Below are 24,629 nucleotides of genomic sequence, written 5' to 3' on the forward strand. Positions count from 1 at the left end.
GGTGGCTCAGTGCTCACATCTAGCCGGGCTGTGGGTTTTTTTTTTTACCCCTGACCCTTCAATCTTATCGGGAAACCCCAAACCGTCCATTTGCTTGCCCACAGCTCCCTCCTTCTAAGGTGCTGTCACAGTCTATGGCACTGTCCCTTCTGTGCTTGGGGCATGCAAGCCATTTGGCACAGTGGGCTCGGCCGATGTGGCTCGTTTATTTTATTCCGTTATTTTTGTGCCGCAGCCCCATGAACTGCATGGCAGAGGTAGAACCAGTGTGCAACGGTGCCTCGGCAGGCAGAAAGCCCTCGTGCACCGGCTACACCCATATGGGTTTGGTGTGGTAGCAACTGGATTTTGTGGGGCTGTGCAGAGATCCTGGTTCCCATGTTTTAAGTGCGTCTGTGTTTTTTGAAGTGCTCTGAGACCCACACGCTCTGCCTCCAGGCTCTGCCAGCGCGGCCCAGCAGTGGCGTTAAATTCTGGGCTTTCGCAGCTGGCCGAGACCGAGGCAGGCGCTGGTGCGTGCCTCCACTCGGAGCAGCCACCAAAACCTGCCCGCTCCTTCACACCCCCCGCACCACCACCAGCCCCGCAAAGTGCCCGGCGCCGAGCCCGGCAGGCACCGGCAGGCACGGGGGGCCGCGCCGCTGCCGCCCCGGGGCTGGGCCCGCCGGGAGCGGCCTCCCCTCGGCGGGGGCGTCCCGGGGGACCCCCCGCGGCCCCGGGCGCTGCCCCCGGCCCCGGCAGGCGGCGGGAGCTCCGCGGCGCGCTCGGCCCCGGCCGCCCGCCCCCTCCTGCCCGCCGCGTGTGTGCGGGCGTGTGCGAGCCTCCCGCCCGCTCTCCTGCCTCGCCTGGCGCCGGTGGATCGGGAGCGCCCCTCGCGCAGCCGGCTCCGGGGCCGCGGGGGCCGGCGGCGGCGGCGGGGCCCCGGGGGCCGGAGCGGGGCCGGGGTGGGGGGGGAGCCGGGCCGGGGGCGGGGAGGCGGCGGCGGGCGGCCCCGGGGGAAAGTTGCCGGGCGGCAGGCGAGGGGCGAGCGCGGCGGCGGCGGGAGCATGGGCACTTTGCGGGATTTACAGTACGCGCTGCAGGAGAAGATCGAGGAGCTGCGACAGCGGGATGCGCTCATCGACGAGCTGGAGCTGGAGTTGGACCAGAAGGACGAACTGATCCAGAAGCTGCAAAACGAGCTGGACAAGTACCGCTCGGTGATCCGGCCCGCCACGCAGCAGGCGCAGCAGCAGAGCGCCGGCACCTTGCAGGGCGAGCAGCGGACCAAGCGGCAGGCGATCTCGGCCGAGCCCACCGCCTTCGACATCCAGGACCTGAGCCACGTCACCCTCCCCTTCTACCCCAAGAGCCCGCAGTAAGCACGGCTGACCGGCCGCCCGCAGCTCCGGGAAAGTTGCGAGCTCCGGGCGCGGGCCGCCGGCGGAGTTTCCGCGCTCGGCCGCTGGGAGCGGGGCCGGCTGGGGGCTGTGGGCGGCGAGGGGGCGAAGCTGCCGCGGGAAGGGGGGGAGCCGGCGGCGGGGCTGCGGGCAGGGAGAGCGGCAGGGATGGGGATGGGGCGGGTGGCCGCCGTCCTGCCTCGCCGCAGGCTGCGCGGATCGCGGCGGCTTCGTGGAGGGAGCGGAGCCCCCGCGGGGCCGCATCGCCTCAGCCCCCCGGCCCCCGAACCGCGGCGCTGACGAGGGGAGAAGGGGACGAGGGGCGCCGGGGCTGCACCCGCCCGGCCGGCGGCTGACATCTTCCCGCGGAACCGAGCGGGCACGGGAACGCTGGGTCGCAGCCAAAACATCCCCGTAGTTGTTTTTTTCCATCAGTATCGTTTTTTTTTTCTTTTTTTTTTTTTTCCCCTCTCCTCTCCCCCAGCTTCGGGACGCAGGTCGCCGCCGCACGTGGCGGCGGCGCTGACCCGGCTGGCAGCCGCATCCCTCCTGGAAAAAGGCAGCGGAGCCTTCTATAAAAAAAAAATATATATATTTAATAATAAAGCACACAAAACCCACCCAGAAAGCGCCCCGCACCCGCGCAGGTGCCGTGGGCGAGGCGCCCAGGTGCTCCCCATCGCCCTCGCCGCGGCTGCCGGAGGCGGCGGCCGCTCGCCGCCGGGACCCGCCCGCGGTGCAGAGCGGGGCCGGGGCCGGGGCCGGGGCCGGGGCCGCGCCGCCTGGGCCCTGCCCTGCCCGCCGCCATGGCGGGGCCCCGCCGTCTCCCGGCAACCGCCCCAGGAGGCGGCCGCTATAGCCGGGACCCTCGGCCGGGCCCGGCCCCGAGGAGCCGCCGTGTGGCGGGGGCAGGCTCCCCCTTCCCCGCCCTCCCTCCCTGGCGCCGGTTGTCCACAGATATTTTGCCCTTTTAAGGCGAACGGCTGCGGATCGGGATCCAAAACGGCGGCGGGGCGACGCTGTGGTGGTCGCAGAAAGCCCCCCGAACACCTCAGCCAGGCTCGGCGTCCCCCTGCCCCGGTGCCCGGCCGCCTGGCAGCCCGAGCTCTTCGGTAGCATAAGGCAGCTGAGGAGAGGCGAGGGACCGAGGGCTGGTGCTCCCCGGCACTGCGCGCACACCTGTGGTACCTTCAGTTAGCATACAGCACACCAAAACAGCTAATGATAAGGCTGCCGTGAGGGACTGGGCTGTAACTTCCACTGTTCGCCAGCCTGTCGCTGACAGAAACACTTATTTTTCTCTCACGGGTGTATGCGTGCTTGCCCCTTGGTGTCCGAGCACAAAATGGTGGTGGGGAGCTGAGGGCGGTGGTGGGTCAAGGCTTTGCTCCCAGAGGGTTTGGTGTGGAGGAACCCGCGCGGCTGTGCTGCTGCCCTGCTGCTGCACGCCAGACGTGGTGGTTCTCGTGTTTTAACCGATAGAGCTGCATACTGAGTCGCCTAGAGCTTGTGAAAGAGCTCCAACTTTGAGCAGAGCAAATCTTCAATCTCTGATCCGTGCAGTGAAATACATAGGAAGCCTGTCACAGCTTTGAATTAACGTTTTTTGGCTTGAATTTTAGTTTCTCGTTCCATAAATGCCTTCCTGTAGCCACCCTTGGAGCGTAGTGCATGCTACCTGCCTGAACCAGTATTTAATATTGACCTTCCACGGTCAATACTCTGATGCCATTTAGGATACTCCAGGTTGAGTTACTGCTTCACACCTTAATCGCTGAGGTGGGAAAGATCACTGTTTGCAGCTTCAGGACCGTGCTCTGCTCTAGTATTCGCAGTTCTGCCTGAACGGTCTTGTTTTGTGGTCAGCTCTTAAAGCCTCACGCCAGAGGACTGATGGATGCCTGCTGAGGCAATGCGGTCTCCTGGAGATAGGTGGTCATTTCGGGCACTTACTAAATCCATAAGGTATGGCACTGTTGAGCATTTTTAATTTGAGCATCCGAGTAGAAAGGAAGAAATGCCTATGTAAAAGAAAGCAGAAGCAAGAGCCGTGTATTCCGCTTTGCCTGGAGTTCTTACCATTAAAATCCAGATGAGCTGCTCTCATTGTGGTGTCTATGTCTGGGAAACTGGGTGAGGAAGCACAACTGCTTTAATTTATTGGTATCATTAATACTTAAATTGCGATTTTTCTTACACTTTTCTACATGTGACTTGCACAGTCTGCTCAAATGTGGTTGAGAAGTCCTTGTCTTGATTAAACAAGCAGAACACAATCTTTACCATACTTTGATGTTCAGAACAACGGTTTATGGTGGTACTGGAGGTTAGGGTGGAAAGGAGCTAGAAGCCAACCACAATTAAAACATAAAAGGCAGGGTTGACTTTTTTTCCCAATTGATGCTGAATTTCAACAACTTTTGAGGTGATGGGATCCAGCCTTTGGTATCTTCCTGTTTTCCAACATTGGGCAAAGTAGGAGTGCCAAGAGGACAAGGAAAAATTTCAGTTGTTTGGTTGCCTGTATTTGCAGCTTTTTTCCTTTTTTTTTTTTTCTTTTCTTTTCTTTTCAGCTAAGTGGTGCTGGGTATGCCCTCCTGATCTGGTGGAGCACCTAAGGCACCTGGATGTTATAGGGTCAGTGAAAGCCTGTTAAAAATGATTGCTGATCATGAAAGCATGATGGCTTGTGTTACTTGTCTGTCTGTCTGTGGTGAAACATCTGTGGAAGCTGTTTTGATGCCACATGGAAGATTCTTGGTTGTAAAATAATTAAACTCTGAATGGCTTTTAAGCGTGAAAGTAAATTTAACTGCCTCTTAGAGAAAAATAGCATGAAAATTCCTGCAAGGCCTTACCTTGCATGCAGAAAAACCACTGGTTAAGATACACATAGTTTTTTAAAAAAATCTGTGTCAGAGCATTCAGTTTTAGTCCCTGTTGCAGTATTGCACTTATTTTGCCTTTATTATTATTATTTTTTTTAATCTTACTAACGTGAAATGGGAGTTCATGTGAGGAGTGTATAGCTAAAATATGTAGAGGGACACATCCTGCCAGTTTCTTCTCAGTTATGAGACCAGTGAGATAAGTCAGACATTTGCATCTTTATCAGTCTTTGTATTGAAGTAACTAGATTAAGGTTGTCTAAAGTGTTTTTTTTTTTTCTTTACCCCAAAGGTTTCAAGAAGTGACTGGAGTTAGTTGGTAAAGACTGTTGAGAATGCTGGATGCTTTTCCCTGGCTGAAAAATGCTATGACATATCCTTATCTCCTCTTCATCTCCTAGAATTGCTGCTCTGTTTGTTTTTCCACACCTTTGACCTCTTGCAGGATATATTCTGACTGCTAACAGCTTGTCAGCTTTAAAAGAGTACTGTGAGACCAAGTTTGTACCAACAGTTATTTCAATTAACATTTTACAAAGCTGCAGACCGAAGAACAGCTTTTTCAGTTAGGAAGCTGTAGCATTTGTTTCTTTGCTTTCCTTATTTTGCACTTACAATGGGAAAACACCCAGGACTATTACTTTAAAATGATGTTTCCTTTTGTGATCGGCCCCACCTGTATGGTTTCTTTTTGATGGAAGACTGTGTAATCAGCATATTTTGTTTTCCAGAAGGAAAAAAATTGTATGAGCAGAATGGAAACCAAAGCAGAGAGCTAATGAGCATGAAGGATTTATAGGGCCCGGTCTTCTCTTGTCAGAGGTGGCGTGTGCTCTGTCATTGCCTTCTCTGAGATGAGGCAAAGTGCTGTGTCATTTATAGAAACTGTTGAGTAAGATGGAAAAAGACTTGTTTTTATGAGTTAACAGACTTGGGAATGCTTCGAATGTAAAATTGGGAAATCTGCCAAAATCTCAGATTCATTTTGGAGGGGAGGAGCAGTCTGTGCATGGTGTTAAAGAGTTCTGGGTTTCAGAAAAACCAAAACCCATATTTGGTTGCATAGCCTTAGGGAAAGTACAACATACATACAAGAGATTTAACAAAATCCCTTCAACAGCTAAAGCGATGCTTAGAAGGCAAATGAGCACATCTTGTATGGGCCAGGGGCATATTTTTAAGTGATCATAATAGTAATAATAAAAAAGCAGAAATATTTGAAAAGCGCTTCATATTTAGAATGTTTGCATAAAATTATCTGCTGATATTTATAAATGATATCTATGCTGCAGTACCTAGGAGCCGTCCGTTAATAACAACTCTTAAACTAGTTCTAAAAATAACAACAGCCCCTTTTCTTAAAACGCACACATTCCCGTTTCAACAATAATTTAGAGGATGGTTGCAACACAATTTAACCACTCGAAACAGAGATTGATGAAGGACCTGTGATCAGGAGCTGAGACAACCTTCCCGGAGTGATTGCTTCCTGAAAAGTAGTGCAGGAGCTATGAAATCAGGCAAGGATTGGTGGCTTCTACAGTTGTGCTGCATTCAGGTTTTGGTGTCACGCAGCACAGAATATCAAAAGCAGTCAGCAGCGATGGATGTAAACAGGTGACGGTGATGCAACCTTATTATATTTTTTTTTCCCCAGTATCAAAATATAATTCCATGTGATGTGACCAGTTGGAATTCATTTATGGTCTGAGTGTAATTAACTGCTGGGGTTGCTATGTGACATAACGTTGATTCAGTCTGAGTGTTAATGTTGTCCTAAAGAAGAATTTACGTGCCTGGAAATACCTGCTAATTCCTGACTGAGCTCTGACATCCACTGAAGTCAGTGGGCGTTTGTGGTTCGGGGGACTTTGGGCTTTGGGACCTTAGGGTTAGGACTTCACTGGTATGCAGGACTTAGAGGCTTTTGAGGCGATGGGGAAGCACCTCTGCGCAGGTAGGAGACCTGTGGAAGGGACGAGGTGCCCGCTGTTCCCCCACTTGTGTGATCAGCCGAGGCGGCTTGCACAGACTCCCAGGCACCCAGCGTGCTCACGCAGCAGGTCTGAGAGCTCAGAAACCCATATCTCTCGCTCCGCAGGGATGGGTTTCCATTGTGAAGGATTATATGCTCCCTGACAGGAGCTTTGCATGCAGCACGGCGAGGACAGAAGAGAATGGAAGTCAGTCAAACATTATTTCGCTCTGTTTTGACAGGTCTGGTTTGGCAGTAGCGAAGTACCGTGGTGCTGGTGGATGGGGCTTTCCTCTGCACAGGGGCACGCGCGTGACTCATGCCTCGAAGTCTGTGCCACTTAATGTGTTGTGAAGTGGCAGTTTGAGATTGCTGATAGGTTTGCTCTTCATATGATTCAGCCTTCTGAGACTTTGGTTACTAGCAGTGGTAAGGAATAACTGTATTGTATTTAGTTATGCGGAGGACAAAGATTTTTCTATATCCAAGTACTGTCTGGGTCATCTCTGAAGTACGCTTGTTTAGGCAGGTAATTTTTTATGCCAACTGTAAACCGTAATGACCAGAGATGTTTTTATTCAAAGGAAGGTCAAAAGTAATTTGTTGGACAAAGGTATTAAAACCGTCTGTTTTGTCATTTTGTGTCTGATTATTGTTTTGAGTAGTGATGGCAAGAGTAAACTTCGATGTAATTTCGATTATTTTTAATTTTGCTTAGTAGCAACAAGCAACACAAAATTCTCTGAATCTCTGCAGCTTTTGAATATTTCTTTTAGCAGCATAGTGTAAAACACAAAGTTTTTAAGCAAAATGACTTTTGTTTAGAAACTATATTGATTTTTTTTTTGGTGACTGCAAAACAAAACTATTCAGCAAGTATAGTAGTTTTAAGCAAGCTAATAGCTCTTAACAAAGGGCTGTCATTAACATATTTTTAATTTCTAATATATCTCCATAAATTCACTTTCTAGAGAATTGTTTTTTTTCCTCTTCTCTGTATTATTGGGTGAATTGCTGTTGATGGGTAGTTTTAAAGTACATCAGTAGAAAATAAGATCCCTGGCCTTGGGCATGAATGCCATCTCTTCAGACTTGCTGTGAAAGTTGTGCTGAGCTTTTGCATCCCGTGTTGCTAAATACAATATGCATCCTACGTATCAGAAATGAGTCAGAAAACCCACCAGATCAGTGTGCTGATAGTGAGCAAAAATGTATGTGGTAGCGCAAGGCTTTAGACTAGTTGTCCGCCAGCAGCGACCTGTCCTGCAGACTTGCTGGAAGGGGAAAGGACTTCATGCCTTTGCTAAACACCCTCTCACTGAGGACCTGAAGCAGAGTGTGAGTCAAGGGGGGAGATGCTCCGTTGCAGGGTTTAAAAAACAAACACAAAACAAAACCCGAAAAAACAAACCCTACAGCAACTTGATATGTAATGGTTTCTTTGCTTATGCTGCTTGGAATAGATACTGTGGGATGCTAAAATTTCAGAAGTCAATGAACGTGAACCTTCTCTTAAGGTAAGGGTCCTGGGAGACTGCTTTGATTTACTGTCTTAAATGACACCCCTAGCTGCCTGTGCTGCTGATATTTCTTGTCTTCTGGCTTTTTGTGGTGCCAGAATGCATTTGTAGCTGGCTAAAGGATAAATACCTGTGCAGATGTTTTTCGGTTGCTGTTTTGACATTTCCAGGGGGTATGTGCAGGCAGAGAAGTCCACACCATTCACATTTTGTGTGGCTTATTTTTGTTTTGAAGGTCTAATAGAGCAGGAAAAAAAATAACAAAAGTATTTGCTACACTGGAGCCTAAAACAACTCCTTTATCAAATAATTCCTTTCTCCTTTTCTGTGTGTCTATAGAAAGTGGCTTGGTTGCATGTATTAGCATTGCTTTGGTATCTCCTGTGTACACTGACATCCAAAAGTCTGAAATTGTATGAAGGTCTCTTTGAAACACTGGTAGAGCACCTACCTGGGAGGGTTTGTGTCATGGAGATACCTACAGCGTACTAGTGGAACAGCGAGCACAGGACTTGCATTTTGCAATGTTCATGCAGTCTCTGGTTTCCTTGGAAACTAGTGCTTGAGCACATACAGCCAAACTTGAACACTGGTGCATGGTTTTGAAGTAGAAAATGGGCTCCTAGACTTTAACGTTGCAAAGTAGAGTTGGGGTTATTTGGACTGTATTTAGTGCTTGTTTGTTAGTGGCATTTTTGGAGTAGCATATCACTGAAATAAAGCCTCTAGTCCTACTGCAGTGTTTCCGTGTTGGGAGCTGCATTCTGTTCTCTAAACCCTCCTTTTTGATTTGGTTTGTGGGCATATTTGCTGGAGGTGTCTCCTGTCCAACACACAAATGGTGTCAGGAGAGCCGTGGACCAGCTCTGCGATGTAGGCTGGAAGTGGATCTGAAAACTATCTGGGCAGGCCAGCTCGTTTTGGTTCATGTCATGTTCTGTGAGGTGGTGGGTAGTTGGGACGAACAGGAGAAATCATAACATAGCTGTCTGGCTCAGCTGGAAAGGAGCTGTACTCTTGTACATGCCTGAGCGTTGCTATCGTCGGTTCCAAGCAATGGATGTAATGACAGTTGTGTGTGTGCACGTATATACTTACCATGCGTATAGGTGTAGTGCATTAGCACAAGATGAACTTTTATTAGAATACAAAACCATTCAGTCTTGATAACGGTGGTGTATATGGATTTTTTCCAAGTATCGCTAGTGCTCCGGGACTGTTTGAGCGCTGTTCGCTTCTGAAGCTGAATGGCCATAGTGTGTAATTCAGACTCAGGAGCAAAAGAGTAAATACCTGGTGACATGGAGCCACGGCTTTAGATTTTCATCACATCCCTGCCACCAGTGTAAGTTGGTCCCTGCGATCTGGATCTGTCAGTGCTTATTGCTATTTAAACTGCCTACTGGATGCAAGTTTCTGCAAAGGTCCGCTGGGTGAGGGGAATTTGTGTTCTTGTAATCCACAGGCAGATGAATCCATATGAAGAAAATAACTTTCCTGGTGTGTGAAGTTTCTAATGAGTAGAAGAAATCAATCACTTTATGACTGAAACAGCACATTGAGGTGATAATAGGCAAGCAGATAATGAAGGTGTAGGTAAACCAAATGTGATGCAAATAATGCCATGCAGCTGTAAGTTTGTACTTGTTCAAAACAATCTCAGTTGTCTTAGTTGCTATTGATAGGCTTTGAAAATCATGTCTCTTAAAAGCCTGAGAAATTTCTTTAGTTAAAATGGGAGATTGTCCTTTCTGAGTTGGAAATATATGCACAAATGCATACAGATGTTTGCCTTGAAGTTTCAGTGTGGTTTAAATTGGTAAAATCCTGCAATGGGTTACAAGCAAAGTTGGTAAAGTTAGCTAAATCTGATCACGTACAGGAGATGTGCGTTTTTGGCAACTACTACGTTTGTAGTTTGATTTTTTTTTTTAATGAATGAGTGAAATATACTTCTGACACTTGATAAGTGACACATGATCTTGAGCAGTGTTGTTCAACACAGCTGTCACAGAGACCAGTCCTGTGATGACAGCAGCTCGCCGGACAGTTTGATACCTGCCTGGGAGGCTGCAGAGGTGCGGGGCAGGCAGCAGCAAGGACTTGCTGAAGAGACAGACAAGGCAGTAGGGTTTCTTTTCTCTCCTCCTGCCATAAGAAGGGCGGATGGAAAAACTGGGCCTTCAGGAGTTGTAAAGGGGGCTGAGGAGGGTAAAGGAAACAGTACATCCTTCCAGCTTTCAGGAGTGACCTGCGGTTGGATACGGATCGGCAGGGTGGGATTGCAAACTGCGGTCTGTGGGCTGAATTTGTTGCATGTGTTCCCTCCATCTCTGCTTCCAAGTTTCTGCTGAGGTTCCCGCATGCGCTGGATGTCCTCCCTGTGCCCTTCACAACATGTACCTTGGCTCTGTGTTCCTGAGCCCTCACAGGTCTGGCATTCCTGCCTGCTGTGGCAGAGCAGACTGTTCCTCTCAGGAAAGGGTCTCTCTTCCCTTTTCTTCTTGGCCCTTAGTTACTTCACTGGACCATTTGTTCCTGTTCCTGCTCCTCCTTTTCCCCAAGGTTTTTCTCTCTTCCTACAGATGGGCAACCATCTTCTCCCTCAGCCACAAAGCCCTTCATTCTACAAAGCTGTCCCATCTGTTAGGGTCAAGACTTTACATCTCCCAAAGAAACCTCCCTCATTTCCTCTATACATCAGGAGGCAGCAAGCTTCCAGTGGCTGCAGCGTGAGGTAGCGCAGGAAGCTTGATTTTCCTGACAGTCCAGCTTTTCTAGCAGGCCAGTTTGCACAGGATCCACTGACTTGTGATCGATCAGATGTGATGTCCCGCGGCCTCCCGTTAGGGGAAACGGCAGTTCTGTCAAGTGGGTTGCCTGGCCCTCGCTCGGCTCAGATGAAAGCCAGATAATGCTTCCCTTCAGCATCCCCTGGCCAAAGGAACTAGCGCTGAAAGGGACACACAGCGAGAGCAGCACTTTGCTTTGTGTCGGGGCCGTCAGCGGTAATGGCTTCGAGGTGCCATCGACAAAACATCGCAGCGCTGTGAGGCGGTGGCAGAATGCCATTCTGCTGGTCCTCGATCCTGCAGCCGTGCCCGTGGGCTGAATCCTCAGGTCTCGCTGGTGGGGCGTGTACGGATGGCCTAGTTAGTGGGACGAGCCTCAGCTGGGAGCGGGGTGGGCCTGCCTTCATGCCATACCTACCTCAGGGCCGAGCGCTCTGATGGTGCGGCTGAAACACGCTGGGTGTTTGAGAACGTGCTGAACTGGGGTGTGTGTGTACATGCGCTTTTTCCTTACACATCTTTGCACTTTTAAATCCTGTTAACAGAGCAATTGCACGAAGGGGAGAAAACATCTCCTGCTCATCAGACACTTGATTGCTTTCTGTTTTCCCAGTAGAAGTGCAGATCTGCGAGGCACACGAGAGAAATGAAGCATGGAGAGATGATGGCTTTTCTCTATTAGCTGTATACCCAGACACAAATGTGCTCAGATACTATGATAATGAGTACGTTGGGAGAGCTTAAATAAGGCAGATACTCTATGCTTACTTGAAGGTATCTTGCTTCAGAGCATTCCTTGCAGTTTTTGAAAGGAAGACGCAGCCTTTGAGTTGCCATTTGAAGTTAGACTTGTTGCTGCAGGAAGATAATTGAACTTTCAGAGCACTTCTGCTTGGAGAAGGGACACAGGTGGTGCAGCTCTCTTATTTTGTTGCTTAACTGACTCTGACAGGGTGTCTTAGAGCTGCAGCTTGCCTTGGCAGGAAGAGCTCATGCGGCTTTTTTTTGGCAGCAGCACAGTGATCTGTTGTGGGATGGATATTGTATTGCGACCCAGTGGTCTTTCATTAGAGGGGTCCCAAGGGAACGCTAACTATCAGTCTTATTTGCCTCCATTTATTTGCTAGATTTATTAATGCGCCTGCAGGAGGGCGTGCACCATCAAGGAGCGTTTTCTGCAGGTGCAGCGAGCCTGAATACCAGTGTGCCTTATCCAGTAACTGCGAACGAGGGACTGTTGTGTGCCGCTGCTGGTGGCTGGATGTTAGGCACTGGGGAGAGTGACATTGGGCTCTGTATGGTTGCAGACGTGGCCTCTGCTCCCATCGTGCCTCAAGCAGCTGCTCTGCCTTCTGCTTTGTGGGTGCTAGTTCCTCAGCCGTTGTGGTAGGTACTTCACCAGCATGTGTTGTCCATGACTAGGAACTAATTATCATTTCCCGCTTAAATCCCTAACTTATTTTCCTTCAGACATTGTACAACTGTTACTGTTATTTAGGGAGGCAAAGCAAGCCCAAAAGGGGCAGCATAAACAAACTGCAGCTTTTGGATTTCATGCTCTTAGTCCATTAGTCTTGCATAGATACAGCAGGTAATTTTTTTATTTTATTTTTATTTTTTGAAAGCCAAAAGGAGTTCAGATAGGTCGCCAGTAGCCTGGTGTTTAGAGCCTCACTCGGGATGCATAAACCTGTCTTGAGGCATAGTTGTGGTAGGTGCAGGTACAAATAGAAAAGCTTCCACAGGGTATGAGGCTGTCCCAAAAACATAGTGAAGCTGGACGCTTCGGGGGCTTGTTTGAAGTTGGGCAGGGCGAGGCACGTGAGCCCACATCACTCAAATTTCAGGTGGGGACCTAACCTCTGGAGCATGGTGGTTCTTTTCTCTGTCATTGGTATTGAGCTATAGGGGACTCCTTCTGGTGCAGGTTTAAAGTGAACCTGTATCCACTTTTTACTTTTGCAGTGGATAAAGTTTAAAAAAAAAATCTTGATGCAGTCTGTGATGTGTAAGTGTTATAATTGGGAATCCAATGATTTGATTAAACTCACTGGACATAGTGGCCTTTGAGCCAAAATTTTGTCTGTAGGACCACACTGAGGAAAGAAGCTATTTAAATACGGTCAAATAATCTACCAGGGCATTGTGGCAGCATTGTTAAATGGTTGCAAAATATATGACCATCCAACAAAATGTAAAGCATCATGAACTGGTACCCTGTTTGTGTAGGGCCTGGAAGGTAGGTGTGAGACGTCACACGCTGGTGCTTCAGGTCCACCGCAGGGAGATGGGCAGCGTGGTCAGTCCTGCTCACGCTACTGGGCAAGCCTTCTTCTTTGCACTGACAAAAAGGTTGGTTGAAACCTTTCTTGCACTTTGCACGTTTCTGGAGGACCTGAATGTTTGTTTTTTATCTGCTTGTGTTGGTGATCCTGGGATTGCTCAGACATGGCCATTGAATGCCCTGATATCATTTTCTCTGGATTGCTTTGTAGACTCAAGTGCACTTTTCTGCAGTACATAAAGGACAGCTGCCTCAGCAAATTAGCGTGAAAGCATTGGAGAAAAATGGTAGAATATATATTTTTTGGAGTAAAAAGCTATCCTTTGTTGCCTATTGCCTACGCTTTACAAAAAGTACCCGTGAGTGTTTCTGAGAAGTGAAATCGGTTGTCTGTTTGTGCCTTTGATACTCATCTAAAGAGATAGATCAGATGCTGCACTGACAGAGATTTGTCCATATGATAAACCCTCAGCAGGCAAGATTTAAGTGATTAGGGAAAAAAAAACATTCTGTGTAGCCCTAACCCTAATGTACAATAACTTTCATTGCAAAAAAAGGTTTGCCGCCACATGCTGCAGGTGCGCAGGTATGTGATCCTATTAAAGAAAAAATATCTGGAGGGCTATAATGCTTTTTAAACAAGCATCTCAAAACACTGAAACCTAGTTTTGTTTACCATCTAAAAAGGCTTTTCTTAGAAGCAGCCTCTATTCTGAATGCAGGCCGTTGAAACCTGTCTTTTACTGGCACCTGTGTCTTGTTGAATGAAATACCTAATCGACGCGTGGCTGATCTCGAATAGTAGCTTTGCGATGTGTCCACTTTGATTATTAGAGGCTTGGTTCACAGCCAGGCGTATCTGAGCAGAGCTCCTTCATGTAAGGTTGAGGTTAAGAGCCCATCCTACTGCTGGGGCTTCAGCTGAAAACTGAATTTTTATACCCAGGACTCAGGTGAGTGGTCATGGTTGCTTGCGGTGGAGATTTGTTCTGGGGAACAAAAGCGGATTCCCCATCAGAGAATGTAATAAAATGGTGATGCTACAGCTGGTTCCTTACAGCCTCTAAATGTAGACAAAATAGCATGTAGTAGAGAAAAAATGTTTGCTGAGTTAACTGGGCTATATTTAGGTGCCAAATAAACAGATTTCTGCCTTTGACCCTCCCCCTCACACCCCCAAAACCGCTTTTTATACTGTCTGCAAATGTCTTGGCTGTTCATGGCTTCTGTTTGCTGCAAAAAGAGTAATTCTGAGTGATAGGGAAAGGACATCTGTTACAGCTGAAAATAAAAAAAGGCAGGCTTTTGGGCGTACAGCCCCTGTGTCCAGACTTGCGCTCTCTCGTCCACAGGCTCTTCTAGTTACAGTACAGGTAGTGCTTTTAAAAAAAAATCCCCAAGCCCCCAAAACTCTACTCGGTGACCAAAACCTTATTGATCCATAATAAGCAGCATATGCCTAAAGAAAAATAAACAAATAAATAAAGCATTTTCACTTATAGTTGATGTTTTTGATGCCACCTGTAACTTCTTCCCCTGCAGTGGGCTCTTCTTATGGCACTACTGTTCGTACTGATTGTGTGCTTAGCCCTTTATTTTTCTATGCGTGTTATTTTATTGAAGGAAGCAAATAGTGTAGTCTTCTTGCCAGAGCAGATGAGGAGAGGGAGTCTTCAGATTGTTGTTTCAATGTTAGAAGAGAAGGATTTCATATGCCTGCAAGAAATGCTTCTTGCAACCTCAAAGGTGGCCTGACTACAGCATAAAGTTAGTTTATTACTTTATTTTTTTTTTCCTTCTCAGGTGTACTCGTTTTGTAGGCTTTGGTCTGTCTGGCTATCCTTGCTGATTAACCATCATTTGCAAAGTCTTAATTTTTTCATCCCAGAGAATGTTAACTCTAATTTCTTCATAAGCATGAACAACTGGTGATTAGAAGTTAGGTTTCATAGCTAATTAAATAGCAAACTACAAGGCAAAGTTTTTAGCAAAAACAGGTCACTTAAAATTCCAGTGCTCTCATTTAATAGGCATTGGTTGTCACAGGAGGAGAAACTTTCCCCAAGTTTCCACCTAAATAACAAAACTTAATACAGATGTAGGTTAATGAGTGATTTATTTAGGGTTTTCTTTTGGTATTCACCTGAGAATACATTACACAGAAATCTGTAAAATACGGCTTATTGCTACTGGAGATATCCCAGGGGTCTGAACACCTGGCGGTTCTGAGTAGTTAAAATTCAGGCTAGACTCTTTGGATTTTTTTTTCCTCTAGTCTAAAAGCTATGCGGAGCCCAGCTTAATTCTTGGAAGGTACAGCTGCTCACTTGGGATTTCTGCTGCTTAACTTCCAGCTGGGTGTGCTGGGCATACCTATCCAAACCATGAAATTAGAGCACCTGCAAGTCATAATTCTGTCTGGCACTTTTCGTTCACCTTGACCTCTCTTCGCTCTATAGATTTCTCTGAACTGCTTGGGGGAGAAAGATGACAGCCGTAGAACTGAAACTTGGGGAGATATCTTCCTCAGCTGCGTGTTTGGTTGTACTCGTGTTCTTCGATGTTGGCTCAGTAGCACGGCACAGCCCTCAGCATTCGCCGGGCCTTGGAGGCCATGGTAGCAGAACATTAAAGACGAAATGTCATCAGAAATTCAAAAACCAGGGTCAGGTGAGGAATTTCGTATGTTTTCTGGGTTCACAGCAAGTTTCAGCATTTAGCTGTAAATGCTGTTATAGAGATTGGTTTAGATAGATAGGATTTCATTGTTTGATCATTCATTTGCTGCCTTTCTTGGAGTCCGGAAGGGCTGTTTGCAGTCCTAGCATCTCCGTGGGTGCTATTAGCTGTGCAATTAAAGTGGTCGTGTGCATAGGCCTCTGCATTTTACTGCACCACAATCGTCAATATGATTGTAAGTACTGTTTAATTTGAAATCGTGATTTAAGGATTAGAAAACCTTCGCTGCTTCTAACAAAGCTGAGGAAGATTTGAGGAAAATAGTGTTGGCTTTGTGTGTTGTCTAGTCATTGTGTGACCTCCTCGACAATTTGTGTGAAAGTGTGGGCATCGTTCCTTTCCAGGAGGATGGCTGAAGGCAACTATTTTGTTCCGGGCACCCAGGTTAAGCGTATTAAGCACCGTTTAACCCCCTTCTAGCCCCCCCCCCCCCCCTTTGCCACCTGGGCAGTTTATTTTCTTGCCCACAAGGTAATACAGAGCTTTTTCCTTGCTTGACAACTGAGCAGGATTTATAGCTGTGGCTTATCCAAACAACCTGTTAAAATGTTATAGAGTGTTTCAAAAATAACAGTTGTCGTAATTCAAATGAAGAACAAATAAACATTCATTGTCGTGTTCTACTCAGTGTACACAAATTGTGTGCATACCTCAACTGAGATTGGAGGGACAAAAATATTATTGAGATTTTTTTCCTCTCTGAAAGGGGCTGTCTAAATGTTCTGTTCTAATAATACAGAAATATTAGAGCTCTGCAGACTGCATGCAGTTTACTTGACCTTTATAAATAGAATAGCATTGTGTCCCTATTGCAATAAAAGCCCAGAAAGTAGCATGCAGATTTATTATTCACCATATATAGGAATTGCTGGATTTTATTCCTTGACCTGAAAGGCAGTTTGTCCAAATAGGATTTGGATGGAAAAGCACAGTATATATCAGCTCTCTCAGATCACTGCCAAGAAACTGTGGAGACATATACGTAAAACTGGCAGATGAAAACTGACTGTTGTGTTCCTAAGGTCTCTACCTTTGATTTTTAGCAAAAATATTGATGAGTTACAGCACGGGAGGAAAGAAATGTTGTGATTTGAAATGTTACTGCCACAACTGCTAAAATCATGTGCTGTAGAGAAGGAAAAATGCGGTAAGCCAAGTCTTTAATGATGAGTTTAGCATCACCTTAGGAACGTTGCACCTAATATTTTAGAGAGCTTTTGTTTTAAGGGATGCCAGGATTAAAGATGAGTAAATAACTGGTAACTTTATTATTGTAATAGGGGGTGAAAATTGAGACAAGCAGGCAAAACTGATCAGTTACCTCAATTGCAAGAGGTGGATATCTGTTCTCAGTGTTTCATAATGGAGAAATGCCAAGAGTTTTCATTTCTGGAGTGAATCTGCCTCATAGAGACACAGGTAAAATTAAAGCGCATTTCCAAAGAACTGTATGTGTACCACAGCTAACTAGAAAAAAAATAGTTTTGTTAGATGACCAGAGCAATTTCATTTAGAACAGGTGAATCTTGCATGACCAGTGGGTGACCTGCAGAGTGTATGGTTTAGGGCAAATAAGCTGAAGTTGATTTAAAAAAAAAAAAAAAGTTTCAAACCTGCTGTAAAGGCAGGCGTAGAAGTGCGGGTCTCTAGGCAAGCAAACAATGAGGCGCGCAGAGATGGACTGCTGTGCCTCGCTGCTGTCACGGAGTTGTCTTTCAGCTCTGGCTGCTGTTGCCGTTTGCTGGCAGAGAGGAGTTAATAGGCTGAATTTAGATTGGAAAAAACAACAACAAAAACACCCAACAATTGAAAGTTCTGCTATTTGCTCACTCGCTTCAAAGGTTTGGGTGCTTTTGTTCCATAAACTTGCTACAGGGGAGTTTTGTTTTTTTCCAAGAGTCTCAGTGTCAGTTGCTTTCATGGCTCTTTGGTTTAACATACGCTTGGGCTCACCTTCCTAGCCCCATTCTGCTCTTGAATTTGTGGTGTATTAACATATATGCCAAGAGCTTGTATCTGCTTTTGACTTTGGGGCAAAGAACTGTCTGGATGTCTTTAAAATGCACTTAATGTCATTTAAGAAACATTCTTTAGGCCTGTCAGGGTTAAATTGGATTTTAAATTGTTTCAGCTCTCTGCAGTAGTTCCTGTTTCCTACACCAAAATAACTCAGCTCCTTGGCATGCATATCTTCTCCATCTCTTGTTAGCTCTCTCTGTGTATCCCTTCATGTAAATATTTCCAAAACGCAGCCTGTGGACTGTGGAACAAACTGAGAATGTGGGATAATTGTAGAGGTGCTTTTCAGAGTGAACAAAACTGCATCCCTAACCCTATCAGACATTTGGGACAGAGGAAACTGGCTGGTTCCCTAGAGAACCGCGCGTGCGGTGTAGGGAGGACTGCCGTTCCCATCTCAGTGACACACCGATTTACTCTCCCACATTTTTGTGTGCATTTTCCCCCTTTTCCCTCCAAATCTAATGCGAGTACCTCGGTTGCTTCCTCCGTGCTTTTCCAGTTGAAAGCCTTGGGGCCCCTGTCTCCGTTCGGCTCTGTTTCCAGGCTGGCCGTGTCTTCCTTCAGACCTTTGCCTCCTGGCCTGAGGCTCAGCTGCCTGCTTGTCTCCTGTTGCAGGCTGCAGTTTCATCAAACCTGGTGGAGGATCTGAGTGGTAGAGGGAAAGAGAAAAGGAAACCATGGTGTGATGCCCTAGGAATGTCAAGTAAGGTACTTAAAGGAAGAAGAAAGATGATCCGAAGCTGTCATGTTTGAAGCAGGCATTTCTGATTTTGAAGGTGGTGTGGGAAGGTGATAAGACATAAGGGTGTTGGGAAAGTGGAAGGTAAATACAGGATAGCAACGCAAGGAAAAGAAAATAAACATGAAGTACGTTAGGTCTGTGAGCAAACTTACTTTTCTGTTCATACGCTGCAGGTAAGTGTAACTTAGTTCAGTGCTCTGTTGTGGCTTACGTGCTTTCTGTCTGTTCCCAGCCTTCAGGGCCGTTTCTCCTCCTGAGGAGCCCTGTTTACAGCCTTCCAGGTGGCTGTCTCTGAAGGACCTGGGCAGCGGGCTGGTGGCACTACTTCATCGTAGGTTACGGGGAGCAGGGGCGTTGATAGCTGCCCACAGCTATAGCGTATGCTGCACTGGTGCTCTTAAGTCGGTACACAACAAACCCATCCGTCTACTGTGTGTGACGTTGTAAGTATTTTGGGAGAAACATACATGACTGAGTTACTGTTAGCGTTTTTGCAGCAGTGCTGAAGTGTGGGATGCTGACAGCCAAGTGATGTCTTCCTTTGGATTTCACCTAGTTTAACAAATCTGAGAGCCAGGGCATCATTTGTAGGGGTGGGTTGGTTTTTCAGGCTCTGTCACTTGGGGGTGCATAAGAGGACCATCCCAGAGGCTTGAAGATCAAAGATACAATCCTTCTTAAAGCTTTTGAAACTCTTATTTTCGTCTCAGTGGTATTCAGGTAAACCCTTGGTATTTTCTCTAACACGATTGTTTGCACTTTCAAATCCTTGATGCTGTATGCATTCGTGGATTTACCTACCACCAAATCAGTGTCTGTTGTCTCTTCCATTGCGCTTGTATTGCCATCATCCCATCTCGTGTTCACTCGGTCCTTTTGCAGTGCTTGACAGGGAATTCCCCCCATCCCCTGATGCGACAGTGATGAGCTGCAGTTGCGTGTCGTGCACCCTGCCTTTGAGAACAGAGCCTTGTTTGCTGTCTGCAGAGCCCGTCCTGTGATGGCAAATACATATGTCTCCCATCACTCACATCTCAGCAGAATGGATCTTGAGCTTTTCTGTCTTATTAAAGGAATTGCTTTCTCTTGGCTTGCTGAAGGAGGTAGAATGGCAATCTGCTTAATGCACGCTGCAGCCTATACTCAAGAAACAAGCGGTGCTCTTGTTTCTGGTTGAAATAGCCCTGCTTGTAAAGAGCAGAGCTTTCTCTTGGGAATACCTCAGTGTTTCTTGTGCTGGATTATGGCTTGCTTTGCTGTTAGGCTGGAACACCAATAGGTTGCAATTGCTTGCAGGCGCAATCTCCGAAACTTGCTCAGAGGGATGATTTCCCAGGTGAGCATGCTGTTCCTCGGCTCTACCTTGGCAGTGCGCGTTTATGGTGCTGCATCCTCCTTTTATTTTCATACAGGTCCATTCCTGTTAGTGTTCCCTGAAAGCAAGTGATGCCATAAAATGTGAGGTTACTACTACGCTGCTTTTGCAAAAATATCCTCCTCTTTGCAAGAAATAGGATGTTTCTCCTGATCGTGTGCTTTCAGGCTGAAATTCCTGGAAACATTCAAAGCCCCTGGAGGGCAGTTATTTTGATCAAAGAAGGGCTATTTCCTAGAGTCTTTAAAATCACTTAATCTTTTCCTTGCCTTCCGCTTGAAACTCGGTATCCTTCCGATGTCATATTTCCCACTGTTACTCTTCAAAGCAGTTATTTTAACTTTTCTGACTTGCGTTTACACTTGGCTGGATGGGGCAGAATAGGTTGCAGGTATCCCTTGAGTTTGTCTTGATACAGTATACGTGGGAATTGGGGCGGTTTCTCTGGAGCTCTGCCGTGAGCCCCAGCGTTACTGGTTTTCCGTGGACGCTGTTTGAGTTTCCTGCTGCTGTTCTTTCTCCATTTAAACGTTACAGAGTTGTTGACCGGGTTCCGTAGAGTTCATGCTGTCTGCCAAAAGGTGCTTGCCCAGCTGTAATCGGGTTTATTAGGAGGCTAGACAGAGCCTGCACGATGGTGCTCCCACGGCTCCCACGATTGCTGTATCCCCAGGTGACCTCTCTGGAAGCAGATGCATCGGCAGCGCTCGCCTGTTCGTCCCCGCAGCCTGCTCCTTGGCGCTCGGCTGGGGCGAGAGTGCTGTGCAGATAATCCCATACATCTTCCAAATATTTACATCCCAAAGCATGGCTGCTAACGTCAGTCCTTTTGCTGACCCTTAAAGAAAGAAGTGCTTCTCCCTAAAATCCCGAACGTTATTTATTTAAGGACTGCGACTCCAAATGCTTGTCTGTGTTCTGCTCTTGAGCACCTATAGCATTTAAACCAGGGACTTCGCCAGGCAGCAGAAAAGCAGACGGGCTGAAGGAACTTTCCTAGTGACAGTAGCATCCATCAGAAGTGTTAGGTGAATCAGTAACTGATGTTAAATCTCCGTCACTTTTTTCCATAAATCACATTCCTTGTGAAGCCCCGTACTAAACTTACATTGGAAGCAGCTATACGTTTACACTGTCGTGATAGCTTTCCCTGTTGTTGTTCTTCTGCTGAGGAGGAGCAAAGTGCTTTTGCAGAGCACATTCATTTTGCCTGGACAACAGCACATTTAGAAAACCTTGCAACATGTTTGTAGCCTCTAATCCAAGAGACGAGAATGAGCTGTCTCTGCTCAGAGGATCTCTAATTGGATTTCTGCATCTATTTAAATTAGGTTATCATCCACTTGGCAGGTTTCCTGCTTATTCCACCAGGGTGAAGTCCATCTCTGTAGCAGCTATCAGTGACTTTCTTCTCCAGGGCATCTAAATGCAGTTCTCTGTCTACATGTTCATCTATCACTATGAAGCCATGCAGACCTCCAAATATGCTAATAAACTTTGGGGAACTGTTTTAGTTGCCATTTAGCTAGACTCCTGATACCTGCCTCCAGCCAGAGCTCACTGCTTGGAGCTGCCACGAGTGGAAATGTACATGTGTAATTGCTTGATAGATGGAGAAACTCTTGCCCTTAAAGTAAGTAGGTGGTTCTTTTCAAGATACACTGTCGTGACCTTCAAGATGTGTTGTCTGGATCTCCACAGCTCAGTCTTGCCAGCTGAAGCCTCCCGGAGGAGTTTGGATTGTTGCTTCATCCCTTGGCGTTGCGACATATGGCTACATATGTTTTCTCTGCTATTTCTGTTGGTGTGAAAAGTCCCCGGCACAGTCATGCTGGATGTGAGCACCAAAACTGCGGGATGTGTGAGAACAACGCCCCTCAAAAGACCACTATTTTCTGGCCAGGCGTGTAACCATCTGAGAGACATCCCATTCCTCTTCACCATGCCCTTGCTACGTGTTTCCATGTTTTTCCAGCTTAGCTGCCCACAGCTCACACCATTTCCTTCACCTAACGACGTAGCCACTCAGTCCTATTTGGAGGTATGGGTAATGGTTTCTCAAAGCGAAGCCCGTGTGGGAGTTCCTGAGAAGTGTCAGCCATTTCAGAAGTAGGCAAATTGTGGTTGGTAAGAGATGACTTTCCCTTACTGAGAGTGCCAGTGTTTCCAGTATCTAAAGCTGTTCTTTTGTAGGATGCTAAATACTAGCCTAGAAAAGGGTGGTAAATTAAGATATGTGGGGTGAGATGTTAAAATACTGCAGTTAACCCCCCCAAAAAAACCCAAACTATATCACTTGCCTACCGTATTTTTATCCAAACAACACTTTTCAGTGTAGGTGAAAGGAGAGTTTAGCATTCTTTTCCTTAAATTATTTTGCTTCTTAAATATCAAATGCCAAAATATGATATAATGAGCAACAGTGTAAATGATCTGCATGTTTTACTGATATATTTAGAGATCCTAACTGGAGCTGTGTGATCGACACGTTCTCGACAGAGCTCCTCTATTCTGCAACTGTAAGTCGTATTTAAATACAAGCACACTGTAAATGTGGGGTTTATTTTCCTTTTTTAAAAGATTTAGATCAGGGCACAGTTGCTTTCCCTGTTGCTAGTCTCTTTAATCAAAATGTCAGTTAAATTTTTTTTTAGTGTATTCCTCTGAAGAACATATTTTTCCATCCAACTGTGCAGTAGCGGTCTCAGCTGAAGATGTTTAAGATCCCGCTCAGAAATTTTTTCTTGCAACTTGAAGCCATGCTGGGGGCTGTATGTTGTGGGAAAGGCAAGTGCTATGAAAAAATCAGGAGTATAGTAAAACGTCTCCATGTTCTTCAGTCCTGGACTTGAGTCCTACTCTATTTCCAGTTAGTCAAAAATAGCTCTCTGGAGTTATATTTAAATTTCCCTTTAAGAAACATTTGAAGTGGTCTTTATCCATAGCCAAAACAAACAGCTAATGTAGAGTTATTAGTTATTAATGGCATTACAGTACAAGCAAGACTGAGGTTTTTACCAAAAGGTCTTTTCTGTAGTGCTCTTCTAATATGGAGTGTGCGCGAGTCTTAAAAGAGGATCCATTTATTCGTTTGCAGGCTTTATTGTTTAAAGACATTATCCAGTATTATGTACTCCAGAAAGCGGTTGTTTCTAGTGCCTTGCTGTCATGCAAAAAGTGTATGCTGCCCTGTCCTGCAAGTGTTTGTTACGGTGCTGCCAGCCTTTAATGCAAAATCTCCCAGGGCGGTTGCTGAGGGAGGCCTCCACCTTTCTGTAATCGACTTGTCAAAAACAATTTTTATTACAACATAAACACTTTTGTTTCAAAACTACCTTCCGGCAGAGTTGAAGTTGGTGGTTGAGGGATCAAATAATAATCTGAGTTCTATTTTCTGCCTCTTTCTTCAGCAGGAACCGAGGAGATACCTACAATAAATAACAGTGCAAGGAAGAGATTTTAATTGCTGTCTTTGTTGACAGTCATTTTGTTATCACTGAAGCCTTTATGATTTTTAGGCTGTTATTTTTAGACCTCCGTTTGTATAACTGGCCATGCAACTGTATTCATAACCAGAAGCAAGGCGATAAAGATTCCAGATAAGTACATGGCTGTGCAGGATATACAGGCCGCTTGGTGGATTGAATGATTGTATAGCAAGCAGCAGCAGTTTTATGGCAGGGCTTTTGTGTCTGTATATTACTGTTTTTTGGAAGGTGTGGGCTTTTTTGTGCTGAAAGGAGCATCTCTGAAGATAATTTTTAAAACATCTCATGCAAATGACTTAACTTGGCTGTTCTGAAGTTGCTGTCCTTGGGGATTAACCATACATCCTTCTGTCAGAGGTTGTCTTCTGTTGGTGCTTAAAGAGAAGGATATTGAGGTCTTCTTCCAGAGCAGTGCATGATCACATGTGCTTTTCTTACATACGCAAGGGCTTAGAATCGGTTAAATAAATGCATTGTGAATGTGGGCTTTGAGCAAAAAGCTTTCCCAAATCTGTGAGAAGTTTGCAGTCTTTGTTTCTTGTGTCAGTTAGAATGGATCCCCCTGTATGAAATGGAGGTATGTCCAGGCATAAGCAAGAGAAAAATTTCTAAGAATTTTGTTGAACACTTTTTGCACTGTATTTGTATCCCACTGAATAGCTTCTGGAAAGCTGGAGCAGGCCTAATGCTTGGCTGTGTTTTCTCTTTTTGGAAAGAAGTGTTTTTTTTCCATAGCCACATTTTGTAGAAGTAAACACTTTCAAACATTTCACGGTGTGGATTTTAAACAGACGATTGTTGTAGGAATCGCCTGGGCTCTTGTGTTGCTCGTCATATTCTGGTTGAGAGGCAGTCAGTGTTTTCCATGTTTCATACCTATTGAAATGAGCTGAACTCAGTGGGAAGGTATTGATAGGGAAGTTCCCAAAAGTAGATACTGGGCATAAATACCTACAGATAGGCTTAAGATATTTTAATTGTTGGTTAGATATAAATGATGTACATCTGTTCTGTTTATTTAGCACATGTTGTTACAGCAGTGAAGGAACAGAACAAGAAAGATACTATTGATCCTAGTAGTGCTGAGCAAGCTTTACACTATCAGTGTAAATACCAAGTCATCATCTCGTAGGGAGCTGCACTTCTACTGCTTTAACGTTCAGCCCTGCAGATGAGCTGCCTCTGGTCAAATGCTTATAGTTGTTTCTCTCCTAAATATGGTGCTTTGGGTCATTTTTAGTAGTTTGCAGACTCTTGATGGGGGAGGCTCTACAAAAACAGTTACCTTTTTACCCCCACATCAGTATTGGCATAAAAGTTCCTAACAAAAAGTTTTCTTTAAAGTTCAGAGGGAGGAACAGCTAAGGAAAGATTCTTAGAGTTTTTTTTTTTCTTCTAGAGTGGTAAGTCAGTACAAAATGTAGT

At 46.1% G+C, this 24,629-nt stretch overlaps 1 protein-coding gene across 3 annotated transcripts in view; it reads left to right on the plus strand.

Moving 5' to 3' along the window:
* The window catches only part of PRKG1 (protein kinase cGMP-dependent 1), a 467,733-nt gene that overhangs the window by 27,489 nt on the left and 415,615 nt on the right, over positions 1–24,629 (plus strand). The window contains exon 1 of one of the 3 annotated variants that reach the window (XM_035538220.1): positions 980–1,357. The exons of 1 other annotated variant lie outside the window; for it this stretch is intronic. In XM_035538220.1, the coding sequence (XP_035394113.1) occupies positions 1,047–1,357 (311 nt within the window). In that variant the 5' untranslated portion in view covers positions 980–1,046. Of the gene's footprint in view, positions 1–979; positions 1,358–24,629 lie in introns of those variants that run through there. One more of the 3 variants, XM_035538236.2, reaches the window with a different exon arrangement.

Source organism: Cygnus atratus, chromosome 7 (genome assembly GCF_013377495.2).
Source record: "Cygnus atratus isolate AKBS03 ecotype Queensland, Australia chromosome 7, CAtr_DNAZoo_HiC_assembly, whole genome shotgun sequence".
In the NCBI taxonomy this organism is placed as follows: domain Eukaryota; kingdom Metazoa; phylum Chordata; class Aves; order Anseriformes; family Anatidae; genus Cygnus; species Cygnus atratus.